The sequence below is a fragment of the Oncorhynchus gorbuscha genome, linkage group LG20, assembly GCF_021184085.1.
Source record: "Oncorhynchus gorbuscha isolate QuinsamMale2020 ecotype Even-year linkage group LG20, OgorEven_v1.0, whole genome shotgun sequence".
NCBI classification, from domain to species: Eukaryota; Metazoa; Chordata; class Actinopteri; order Salmoniformes; family Salmonidae; genus Oncorhynchus; species Oncorhynchus gorbuscha.
This window is the reverse complement of record NC_060192.1, coordinates 31,608,931-31,622,131: the sequence shown is the minus strand read 5'-3', so window position 1 is coordinate 31,622,131 and position 13,201 is coordinate 31,608,931. Positions and strand designations below refer to the sequence as shown.

General features: G+C 41.2%; 1 protein-coding gene across 1 annotated transcript; it reads right to left on the bottom strand.

Moving 5' to 3' along the window:
• Positions 1–11,923, bottom strand: LOC124007000 (macrophage colony-stimulating factor 1 receptor 1-like). Its single transcript, XM_046317231.1, has 21 exons — positions 10,362–11,923; positions 7,197–7,457; positions 6,735–7,013; positions 6,492–6,628; positions 6,204–6,363; positions 5,234–5,444; positions 5,027–5,142; positions 4,770–4,881; positions 4,409–4,566; positions 4,076–4,203; positions 3,855–3,981; positions 3,675–3,782; positions 3,367–3,477; positions 3,090–3,252; positions 2,128–2,207; positions 1,838–1,947; positions 1,616–1,738; positions 1,407–1,518; positions 1,108–1,207; positions 916–1,021; positions 1–698 (listed from the first exon to the last, which is right to left on the bottom strand). Exons 1-21 carry the CDS (start codon positions 10,408–10,410, stop codon positions 546–548), a joined length of 2,904 nt encoding a protein of 967 aa, XP_046173187.1. The 5' UTR covers positions 10,411–11,923; the 3' UTR covers positions 1–545.
• Positions 11,924–13,201: the final 1,278 nt, after the last annotated feature.

Genomic DNA, 13,201 nt, shown 5'->3' with positions numbered 1-13,201 from the left:
TCGGCCTCAGACCTATATATATATCACTGTATCTTCTTATTGTCTCGGCCTCAGACCTATATATCACGGTGTCAAGGCATATGAACTAACAGGTTATAGAGCAAATCATGCAATTATCACAACACACAGGTTGTAACAGGTTGTTTGTTTCTCCCTGACTTGGGTTCCCCTAGGGATTTTTTACCCATGCATAGCTACCTGGCATTAAGTTGTCACAGTCCGATCAGAGTTTGTGAAATATCTTGATCTGCGTAAATATTTAAAAAAAGTTAAATGGGTAGAATAATGTCCGGGGTTATGGTCATTTTCTGTACATAAAATGTTTAAGGCATACATGCTTAGTTCCTTTTAAAACGGTTGTTGCTGACTGGAACTTGACTTTGCACTTCGTAAAAAAGGTACTGTATGACACTAAAACCATGTTGTGTACAGTGAGAGTCAAGACATTCGGATCATTTGGTGTGTGTAGTCCATCCAACTCTTGGCTCTGACCGGCAGACAGTCATCTATGAACGTATAGTAATGGAGGACGGCCTGATGTGCTCTCAGCAGAACTGGTAGTTGTTATTCCTCATCATCAGGGGCTGTTCCTCTTCTTCGTGGTTCAGTGTCTGATCACAATCCTCACTAATCTTAGCTTGGTCACTCTGCTCTCCTGACTCCTGCTGTGGCGTCTTATTCTGCACATTCCTGTAGGTCTGGCAGAAGAAAGGATACTTTGTGTCAAATTAAAAGTGTTGATGTCCCCAAACCATTTTACCCACAAAATGATATTATTCTTACTTCTAAATACATTTTAGGAGTACAGAAAATCCTGCTTTAGGAAATAAGAAGAAGTTAGCGGAATGCTAAGTGAGAGACTGTAAATGTGAAATGTAAAATGACTCTACAGTGGGTCACTTAAGTCCATCTGACCTGGTCTGGCTGGTCAGGCAGTAGACTCTGGATAAGCTGACCAATGGTACTGAAGGTTGGACGCACTGTTGGTTCCATGTTCCAACACATCTTCATGATGGTGTATCTGAGGAGAACTCTCAGTTTCAGATACTGCAGCAGGTTGTCAGGTTACATCATCTCTTTTCGCCGATCTTGAGGTATAATACTCACATCTCTGGAGGGGCAAAGTCCGGCTGTGACATGTGGCATCCATCTTTGATCATCTTGTAAAACCGGGTGTCCACCACAATATTAGGATATGGGCTCTTACCTAGAAATAACAAAACATTTATGGAAAAAAATCTATATATATTTTCTAAAAGACTGATTCAACATAAGACATCATTTTTGTCATCACGTGCCAGAGTGACCTAGCCTGATCCCAGATCTGTTTGTGCTTTTGCGACTTCATTTTCATTGGCAAGCGAACAGACAGACTGGCACCCATGCTAAGTGCCAAAAAGACCCACCCAGAGAGAAGACCTCCCACAGCAGTATCCCATAGGACCAGACATCACTCTGCACTGTGTACACACAGTCAAAGATGCTCTCGGGGGCCATCCACTTCACTGGCAGACGGGCCTGGGAAGAAACATAGTTCACAATCATTGGAGAATCTGAGATTCCTAAATCACTAAGGTGATTTCTTTATTTCTTTATATTGTTTTTATTAACTCACATTTCCTTTCACCACGTAGTTGGAGTCATTCTCGATGTCTCGAGCGAGCCCAAAGTCGCAGATCTTAGCCACGTGGCCACCGGTCAATAGGACGTTCCTAGCGGCCACGTCCCTGTGAATGCACTGCAAAGACAACATTGGTTTCACTCATATAGTCATGTGCCAATCTGCATGTTACACTACACGTGTTGACTTTAAATTACAATGCCATTTTTCTATTACGTTTTTGGATGCAAGGAAGTCCATTCCCTGAGCCACCTGATAGGAGACCCTCAACAAGTCTTCTATGTCCAGCGACCAGGTGTCTGTCTCTGGATCCTCACATAAAGAACCTATGACGGAGAGAGAGAGAGGAAGAGAGAGACTATATGACACTTAACAGTGTATATTACCACCCTTCACTCCATAACCTAGCAGAGAGACAGAGAGAAAGATCGAGGAAGAGTGTATAACGCCCTACCACTCCACAACCCTCTCCGTGTTACTGCAGTGTGTAGATGGATGTTAATTACCCATAGGGCAGTATTTGGGCCTCTGCGCTGGATGCATGTCCTGGTAGTTGTCTGAGCTGGAGCAGGAGATCCCACTGTCACTGCAGACACATAAAGGACTGAGAGGTTACTCTACGGTCTACACTGGACAGTTACACTGAGTGGAAAAAACATTAAGAACACCTGCTCTTACCATGACATAGACTGACCAGGTGAATCCAGGTGAACGCTATGATCCCTTAGTGATGCCACTTCTTAAATATACTTACATCAGTGTAGATGAAGGGGAGGAGACAGGTTAAAGAAGGATTTTTAAGCCTTGAGACATGGATTGTGTATGTGTGCCATTCAGGTGATGAAGCGCCTTTGAACAGGGTGTGGTAGTAGGTGCCAGGTGCACCGGGTTGTGTCAAGAACTGCAACGCTGCTGTGTTTTTCACGCTCAACAGTTTCCTGTGTGAATCAAGAATGGTCCACCACCAAAAGGACATCCAGCCAACTTGACACAACTATGGGAAGCATTGGAGTTAACATGGACCAGCATCCCTTTGGAACGCTTTCAACACCTTGTAGAGTCCATGCCCCGACCAATTGAGGCTGTTCTGGTGTTTCTAATGTTTTGTACACTCAGTGTATTCTGTGTAGAGATTAAAATGTACAGTCAGTGATAACGTAGAGACCATGACGTGCGTCAAGAGGCATGATTGCCTTGTTAGTATAGAATGTAGATTTTGATACGGCACCACAGAGAGCAGTGCATAAAATGAGGGCAGGAGAGGTCACTGGCTAGATGAATACAAAGCGTTGTCACCTGGTGACGGTATATAAAACATGTGTGGAGACTGAAACTTGTGCCTCACATCTATTTCTCATTTCTCGTTTTGGTGCACTTTCACTAACCCAGAAACCATGTCTCTGGTGGTGAGAATGGAGAAAGGAGAGTGAGTTGAGACTAGAGGCATGTTAGTGATCGTTCAGCCCACCTCCTGACACGGGCTTCCTGGCTACATGTGTTCTTGTAGTGATCACTATCCCCTGGAACCTCTGGTCCACTCAGGATGGAGTCTAGGAACAGCTTGGCCTTGCCACGCAGGAAGTTCAGCAGGTCGCCATGGCTACAGTACTCTGTGATCATCAGCATTGGGCCTGTGGTCGAACACAACAATGAGATGACCTATTTGGTTAGCTAATGAAACTCACCCAACAAGTCATGTTACCTTCTTCTATGGAAATGCAAGTACAGAAAAGAGTTTGTCGCACCTCCTTGAGTACACGCCCCCAACAGGTTAACAATGTTGTCATGACATCCCAGGTGACTGAGGATCTTCAGTTCTGACATCAGAGCTTCTCTCTCCTCTGAGTGGGCGCTTGCTAAGGAGGAGTAGCAGCTCTTTCATTATTGCATTTACTGCTTCATACTGCTTCATCTATGATGGGAACTACTTTCATGCCAGATTGTATCCAATAGCAGTTATGTATTGTACAATCATTTTGACTTCCTTCTGTAAATTAAAAGCAATGCTGCAGGGTTAAAGATGTTTACGAACAGTATGAGGAGGCTAACTCACGCTTGAGCATCTTTACTGCCACACGGGTGGTCATGTTGTCATCTGTCCCCAGACCATAGGCAGTGGCCTCCACAACTTTCCCAAAAGCCCCTGCTCCCAGAATCTGGCCTGGAAGAGTCAGGCATTACTGTTTCATGTACTGATGTCTGTTTCAACCCCCAAAACGACAATAAAACATACCAAGCCTCAGCTTGTCACGGGGGAACTCCCACTTCTTGTTATAAGGAAGTTGAGTAGGATCAATAAAGGTGTAGTTATTCCCATCATTGGCCTCGATGATCTTCCACCGGACTTCATATTTGGGTTTCTATGAGAGAAAACATATGTTGTGTAATATGGTCTAACTGCAAATGTATTTGGGCAGTGAAAGCCAAATGAACGAGTCAGTAAATGCAGCTCACCTGCTTGTATTTGTACAGGACGATGACAAGCAGAAGGAACAGAAGGGCTGATGTGCTGGTGGCTCCAATGAGAGTGGGGGTGAACAGCTCGGACATTACAAATGTTTTTGAAGTGGCAGCAACGACATCTAAAACATAGCAAACAACACAGTACATTTGAATGCCCTTGAAGTCAGCTCATGACATTATTCAATACTGAACAGGGAAATGAGAAATAACACTACCGGTGGCTGTTTCAGTACTCGTCATAGTAAGAGACCACCGGCGCCATGTGAGAATCCCACAAAACTTTTGTTTGTGCAGTATACTATATAGGTGTAATGGCCGTCTTACGCGATATGAAGATGTCCCGATTTTTGCCAGCAAAGTTAAAGGCGACACACTCCACTGTGAACTCCTCAGTTGAGGGACTGAGGGTCAGCTCACTCTGCACCTCCATGGTGCTGTTGAAGAGAGGCTGCACCTCCACGGTGTCATTGTCCCCATCACACCTGAACACAGAGGAACGTCAATATGAGCAGAGACACTAGGCCTATTTCATTTAAGAGTGAAACAGCTCTCTCTGCATATTTTACTGTGCAAAACTCTTGGCTTATTGTTATCCAGTTAGAGAACCTACAATCAATCAAATTGAGTATATATATATATAGTATATATTGAGCCCTTCTTTTACATCAGCAGTTTCTACACCTACGTGCTTTGTATTCCTGGGCACTGGTACCAGAGGATTGTGGGAGCTGGGTATCCAGAGGAAGTGCAGATCAGGGTGGTAGAATTCTTCAGGTTGAGCATCGCACTGGGTTTCTCTACTCAGTCAGAGAGGACAGACAGCATCACACTGTGTAAGTCATCATCACGTCACTCTCACAACACACGGAACAGTTTTGCTCCATATTTTCTCTCTAGTTTGATAGTCGGTGTGACCGGTCACATTGGAATAAGATATCTTACGGTAGACTTGGATATTGAAGGTGATGGAGCTGTTGAGGCGCGTGCTCCTGGTGTGGAGGGTGTACTGGCCCCTCTCCTCAGACCTGACTCTGTGTAGCAGCAGGCTGCTCTCGTACCTACAGGATGACAGGACAGGATCACATAACAGCACAGAAATGATGTGGTATACACATTCAGAAGCAGGGTAATTATCGGGAAAATAATGACCTGTTATTGTCTTGGGCGGTCCATTTGTCGCCATGAGTGGAGATGTTGTGACTGTGAGACATGGGCACGTCCCACCAATGCTTCTTGATTTGGGGATAGGCCTCGATCAGAATATTTATCTCAAGGTTCTCCCCTTCTTTCACATTGACTAAGGAGCCATTTTGGTATAGATTGGGTGACAGGCGGGGTATGAACCTAATGTAAGGCTCATCTGAAGAAGGGAGAAAGACAAACAGAGAGAACATTAAAGATAACATTATTTTGATCACAAACTTCAACAAAACTTAACATTTTAAATTATCACACCACAATTTCATTTGAGGATGCTGAGCTGAGTTTCACTTTTAAAACAGGTTTCCATGTTTGGTGTTTGTGGAGATCAACACTAGCCTTGTACTACCATCCTGATCTCGCGGGCTTACATAAATATGTTCCCATGTAGCCAAACATATTAGATGCTGGCCAAACATATTAGATGCTGGCCAAACATATTAGATGCTGGCCAAACATATTAGATGCTGGCCAAACATATTAGATGCTGGCCAAACAAATTAGATGCCAGCCAAACACATTAGATGTTAGCCAAACATATTAGATGCCTGCCAAACATATTAGATGCCTGCCAAACATATTAGATGCTGGCCAAACATATTACATGTTAGCCAAACATATTACATGTTAGCCAAACATATTACATGTTAGCCAAACATATTACATGTTAGCCAAACACATTAGATGTTAGCCAAACACATTAGATGTTAGCCAAACATATTACATGTTAGTCAAACATATTACATGTTAGACAAACACATGAGATGCTAGCCAAACACATTAGATGCTAGCGAAACATATTAGATGCTAGCCAAACACATTAGATGCTGGCCAAACATATTAGATGCTGGCCAAACATATTAGATGCTAGCCAAACATATTAGATGGTAGATCAACACCCCCTTTCCCTAATGCTTACCTACGACCTCCAGGTAGGTGGTGGACCTGTTGGCCCCAGCCTCATTGATGGCTGTACAGGTGAAGTTTCCTGTGTCAGACATGGTCACAGCCGGGATAGTCACAGTACTGGTGATGTGGACCTGCTTGTCCTGTATTACTTTTTGAAAGACGTTCAATGTCTGCATATATATAAAATATATAAAAAACAACATATCAGATCTTCAGACATATACTGTATCATACAAGCTAATGGGAAACATATATGATTTAATGGTAGAAATTGAGGACAGGTTACTGTTTAACTTACTTTGAGGGAGGAGTGTTTCCAGGTGACGTTGTAGAAGTGGTTAGGGTTACTGGTGATGCAGGGGATGAGGAGCTCCTCTCCAACAATACGAACATACCCATCTACCTCAATGAACACAGACGGTGGCCAACGCAACCCTGGAACAGACACATAGAAGTAGATGTGTTTAGATGCTTTGGGACTAATAACCTCAATGCAATGTCCCAAAAAATACAAAATGCACAGACATCTACTTCATCTTACTTTGAACGACATTGATAGTGATGTCTTTGGAGCGTGTTGTGACCCCATTGATCTTGGCGCTGCATATGTAGTTTGCACTGTGGCTGGTCAGAAGGTGTCTGATGAGGATCCCTCTCCTGGGATTGACAGTGTAGTTCATGTCGGGGGGTGTTGGGTCTCCGTTGGCCATATGGAGGGACATGTCTGTGGCACTGGGGTCTGTCAGCTGACAGAGGAGAAGATCCACGCCCTCCTCAACATCTCTCATGTTGCGGGGGGTTACCAGGACGTTATTGGGATCTATAAGGAACATAACAGGTCGAGCAATGTTGACTTAATTTGTGACATATTAGCTGATAAACATACAGTGTTGTGTGTGGCTTTGGCATCTGGACAGATAATAATAATGATAATTGATCATTTCTAGAGCGCGTTTCCCATTCTCAACGTACATAAAAGATGTCATGTTATGAAAACACTTACCTTTCACATAGATGTGGACCTCTGAGAACAGGTCTGGTTGGTTGTCATACACACACTTGTATGTGCCAGTGTAGTCTGCTGTAAGGTACTTGGTGGTAATCATACTCCCCTGTTTAGAGTTCCTCCTTTTGAACGCTGTGGTAGACCAGGTGGCGGTGCTGTCCCCCTCACAGGTCAAGGTGAATGACGTTCCTAAAAGCAAAGTCCTCTCAGCCTCCCTCAGCAACACAGAGTTCAGCCTGATTACTGGAGGACTTCGCTCTGTCAACAAACCAAAGACAGAACCAGGAATAAACAATCAATATTAACAATCCCTCACATGTCCATCACGTTTCCTCACATGTTCCTCACATGTTTCATGGAATATAGACATAGACTACGGTAATAACAGATGTCAATGAATTATCACATTTGTAACTCTAAAACGGAGACCCAACACCCCCCGACATGAACTACACTGTAGTGGATGCCCCACTGATTTGTATTGATTCACTTTATATATTTCATCTTCAACTTCAATCATTACATTTTTTCTAAATATGTGAACAGTTTATTGTACAGATTGTTGTTTTTCAGGGTGGGGGTTGAAAATGTTTTGAACATTTTAAAGACCTCCACTGAAAAATATAACACTGATCCATCCTTGCATAAGGAGGGTGGAGTAATAGTCAGACGGAATTGAGTCTTCAGCAGTAAATGCAGAGCCGGACAGATAGATAGAACAGGATCTACCTTGGACAGAAGAGGAAGAACAATTTAAAGCTACAATATGTAACTTTTTTGGGGCGACCCCACCAAACTCACAAAGAAATGTGAGTTATAGATCTGTAATTCCCATTGAAAGCAAGTCTAAGAAGCAGTATATCTGTTCTATTGTGCTCTATTTCTATGCCTCCCATTCTTAAGTTTAGTTTTTGCGTCTTTTACTTTCTAGTTTGTACACCATCTTCAAACAGCTGAAATTACAATATTGTTGGTTATTGAAAAGATATTTCACTGCAGTTTGGATTGTACCATGATTCTCTACATGGTTTGTTTTGCCACATTAACTGAAATTAGGTAAAGTATTAGAATTTTAGCAACCAGGAAATGGCGGCGCATCACAAAGCAGACTTGTAAATTAACTGTTATTTTGAATCTGTTTATTTGGTTTTTAGGCGATTCAGAGAGTGATACTATACATTGGTAATCAATCATGGATGTTATAATCTAAAACAGTAAAAAATAAACAAATCAGATAATGTGATTTAGTATTGGGATATCAGACTGTTATTGGTTCATCAGTTAATTGTTAAATCCATACAAGCAAATTGACTTGATCAATGCATTATATATTGTATGCCTTATTGACCAAATTTGGTTTAGTAGCATGTTATTGCCTGAAACTGGATTGAACTGCTGCTTAGTTTGTTATGAAGCTTATTCCTCCTGATTGGACAGCCTGTCTCATGCAGGTTAAGATTTTAGCATCTCATTGGCTGGCAGCGTTGGGTTTCTTGGCCAGGTCCTGGAGGTGGGTGGAGATGCGGGAAACCTGCAGCAGCAGGGCCTGGTGGTTCTCCACCAGAAGACTCTGGTGTCTGCCCAGGTTCTGCAGGTTATTCAGGTGCTGAGCTCCCTGGTCCTTCATGGCTTTCAGCAGGTTGATGACCTCCCTCTGGCCGCTGGACACCTCTCTGTGCTCCTGGACCAGCTGAGACAGCGCCTTGACCACCTCTCCTTTCCAGGTAGCAGCTTCTCGCTGGTCCTGGGTATGTTGGGAGAGTAACTGTTTCAGCTCATCCACTCCACAGCATAGAGACGTAGGGGCTACCACCGGGTCTGGGGGAGCCTGACTGAACTCTGGGTTGGCTGGGAGGAAGACTGGTTTAAGGTCCCCCATGGTCATGCCAACTGGTTCACTGGCAGGGGGTTCTTTGTCACCTGAAAGAGGGTGAAAACACATTGTCTCATTGTTGAGTGAAGACTTCCCATTTTAATACAAAGCAACAAACCTGCAAGGAAAAATACATTTTATTTAACTGTACAACACAGTATTTCACTTGTATTGTATAAAATACTAAAATGGACATCAAACAATCCACTTACTTTGAATCAGTGAAGCGCATCGTCTTGACTTTCTCCTCTGTCAGGCATGATGCCAACACTTCAGTTACCAGAGTTATGTAACTTGCTGTTACTGACATATCATTTTATCATATGGTGAATTATGAGTTATTTCAATTTCAATGCCTTAGGTATCATCGATAGAAAGGTGGTAATAAAAATAATTTCCTTGGTATACATCAACGTCACCAGAGATAATTATTTTTGCAATAAAGGGTTCTGTCTATTTCATATTTGAGTGTTTTTTCTTCAGGGAAAAAAAGGGGAAATGAGAGTGTTCCTCAGAAGGGTTGAAGCATGTGTCTTTTTGTGTGTGGAATTATTTTTAACGGAACCCCCGATAGCGTCTAGCTCCAGGAAACACATTGTGCTCGGGACTTGCTGGACGGATCCAGGTCATCGGGGTGCCTGTTTCCCAATCCCACTCTCACTTCTGCTTTTTCTGGGGAGGCGGCGGAGTGGGGGGAACCACCAGGAGCTGGACATGTTCTGTTAGCTCTGTGTCTACCCCCCAACCCCTGTGACCCCTCCTGTCCCCCCTGCTCTCAGATGCCAGAACCCACAAAGCTAAACACCTGCTCTCACTGTAACAGTCTTCACTATGACATTTTATCCATTTGAGTCCAAATTCTGTTACATCCATGGTTACATTTTTGGGGAAAAAAAGATGAATTGTCATAAAAATGTAATTAAAATTAAATCGCATGTATCTATTCTGTTAAATATTTTAAACAAATGTATTTGACTGTTTTGATGGCAATTTTATCAATGCAAAATACAAAAAAAGTTTTTTTGTTTTTTTTAAATATCAAAACAAATCATGACATATGATACGTGTGTGTGAATATTGACAGCAACATGAGATTTAAATGAGGTCTCGTTGGTTAAAACAAATCATGACATATGATACGTGTGTGTGAATATTGACAGCACCATGAGATTTAAATGAGGTCTCGTTGGTTAAAACAAATCATGACACATCCCCTGAACAATATTCAGAGAACAAAGGAGCTGATTTTAAAACACTTCCTACAGTTTCACATTGATTAATGTGCTTACCTTGTGCTGTGCAGAGCATGATGCCCAGGAAAAGGGCTAGGAAGAGCATATTCTGTCCCTCTCACTGTCTCTGTTGGTCTCTGTCTATATGTCTGTCCTCTGGGTAGTCTGTCCGCTCTACTCAAGGGTTGTTAAGGAACTGGTTGACTGGGGTGGCTTGTCAGTCTTGATATCAATACAACTTCCCCTAACTCACCTCCCACAGTGCTTACAGCCAGTACATATTAAAGTAGTTTGTGTGTTCTGAATTATTTTGATGGATGAGTCGTTGTCTTTTAGTAAAGTTTAACAATGTTTATACAACGTATTTACAGACGGCCAGTTAAGTTAGACATGAGTGGAAATAAGAGTAAACATTTTTATGACATGTATTTGAAATAGAACTAAGTCAAATTCCACTGAAACACCTTGCAGTACATTTGCTGTGTAGCAATGTAGGCATGTCAATTAATATAGGGAGTTAATTAAAAATAGATATGTGTACTTTTCTTCCCATCTAAGAAGTTTAGATATCGACAGCATTCTTCAGCGTTTTTTTCCATCTTACTATTACATAGGATACCGAACAGAACAGGGAAAACAACGGTTACAGTATTGCAAAGTGCATATATACCTTTCATTGCTTTGTTATATTAGGTACAGTACAAACTATATATATATATATATGATTTATACAATACAGAGAGCACAAATTGAAAGAGGACACAATTCTAAACAATAAAAGCACTTCATTTGATTTTCAAAGACATTCGAAAAATCTTTTAAACATCATGAAAACTATGTCATTTAATACATCTCAAGAAATTGTATGTGAAGTATCAAATGCCCTTTCAATGTGTTTGAGTTGACACTCAAGGACACTAGCCATAGACCTTTCAGTACAGAGCTGGAAGTTCAACAGTATTCTGTAGAAGACAATGCTCTAGCCAGGCAAACAGATTAGGCACAACAAAGATATTTTGTACTATTTATGAAACAAATGAATTCTGACATTTACAATCAGTGTCTTTAATATGCTACTGAAACCTGATGGAACATCCCTGACCAACAAATAGCATGAGAACCTTTGGATTGGGTAGACCTGCTTCTAGTTTTGTTGCACCTTACGTGTGGAATGATCTAGAATACCCTTTAGAATGGGAGGAACTGGTGCCTCTAGGTTGTTAGGGGACCTTTTCACTGAAGAATGTGTCTGTTGATGATTGTGTTTGCTTAACGCGTATTGTTGTGTGTAATAACGTCTATTTTAATGTGTCATTTAAGGTGCATATTGTATTTTGATGTGTATTGTTGTGCTGCTATACAAGGCTCATCTGTTAAATAGACCTTTGGTCTCAACATCGACTCCCTGTCAAAATAAATGCTAAATAAAAATGTAGTGCTTAATGTTTTTAATCAATAATTCAAAACTTGATTTAGTTTTAAATTGGTAAGGCATTTGATAAGAATGAGAGGGGCAAATATAAGAGTTACATTACTTCAAACTTCCAGAAAATGTGAACAGGAAATGTGAATTATTAGCAACAGGAAATGTGAATTATTATGTGGATTATAATTAATGGACATTTTTGTAAAGGGTTGATACATTTTTTTGTATGGGAAAATCAAGTCTGAAATTTGAAGTGGAAATAAAAAAACTCAGATAAACCTCAAATACACTACAAGTTCTCCTGCAACAGGATGATCAAATTAAGATCCTACATCTGTACATTCTATATAAATGATGTATTCTCTCTTCAAATATACTTTTCTTTACAATTTGACAACTTCGATTAGATAACAATTGCATGTAATAATGACAGTTTCCATTGACATTTAAAAAAATGTAACTAGGCAAGTCAGTTAAGAACAAATTCTTAGTTACAATTACGGCCTAGGAACAGTGGGTTAACTGCCTGTTCTGGGGCAGAACGACAGATTTGTACTTTGTCAGCTCAGAGGTTTGAACTTGCAACTTTCCGGTTACTAGTCCAACGCTCTAACCACTAGGCTACCCTGTATTTGTAAATCATAAAATGAAAATGGAAAAAGTACCTTTTTACATTTTTAAAAATGTATTTTTACCCTTATTTTACCAGGTAAGTTGACTGAGAACACATTCTCATTTACAGCAATGACCTGGGGAATAGTTACTGGGGAAAGCAGGCATATAATCCCTAATATACAAAAATAACGACGAGAAATATAATAACCAGATAATGTTTCCTAAAAGGGCCTGCAACATTCATGTTTAACTAACACACATTGTCATGTGCAACATTGTTCTGTATAATAGACTCCTCTAACATCAGCTCCCTAATGAGGCTACAGGAAACTCTCCTCCACTTCAGGTATGCATGGAGACTGGGGAGACAATCTTCTTGTGTGAGGGCAGATACAGTTGAAGTCAGAAGTTTACATACACCTTCGCCAAATACATTTAAACTCCGTTTTTCACAATTCCTGACATTTAATCCAAGTAACAATTCCCTGTCTTAGGTCAGTTAGGATGCCCACTTTATTTTAAGAATGTGAAATGTCAGAATAATAGAAGAGAGAATGATTTATTTCAGCTTTTATTTTTTTCATCACATTCCCAGTGGGTCAGACGTTTACATACACTCAGTTAGTATTTGGTAGCATTGCCTTTAAATTGTTTAACTTGGGTCAAATGTTTCAGGTAGCCTGGCACAAGCTTCCCACAATAAGTTGGGTGAATTTTTCCCCATTCCTCCTGACAGAGCTGGTGTAACTGAGTCAGGTTTGTTGGCCTCCTTGCTCACACACGCCTTTTCAATTCTTCTTATACATTTTCTATAGGATTGAGATCAGTTCTTTGTGATAGCCACTCCAATACCTTG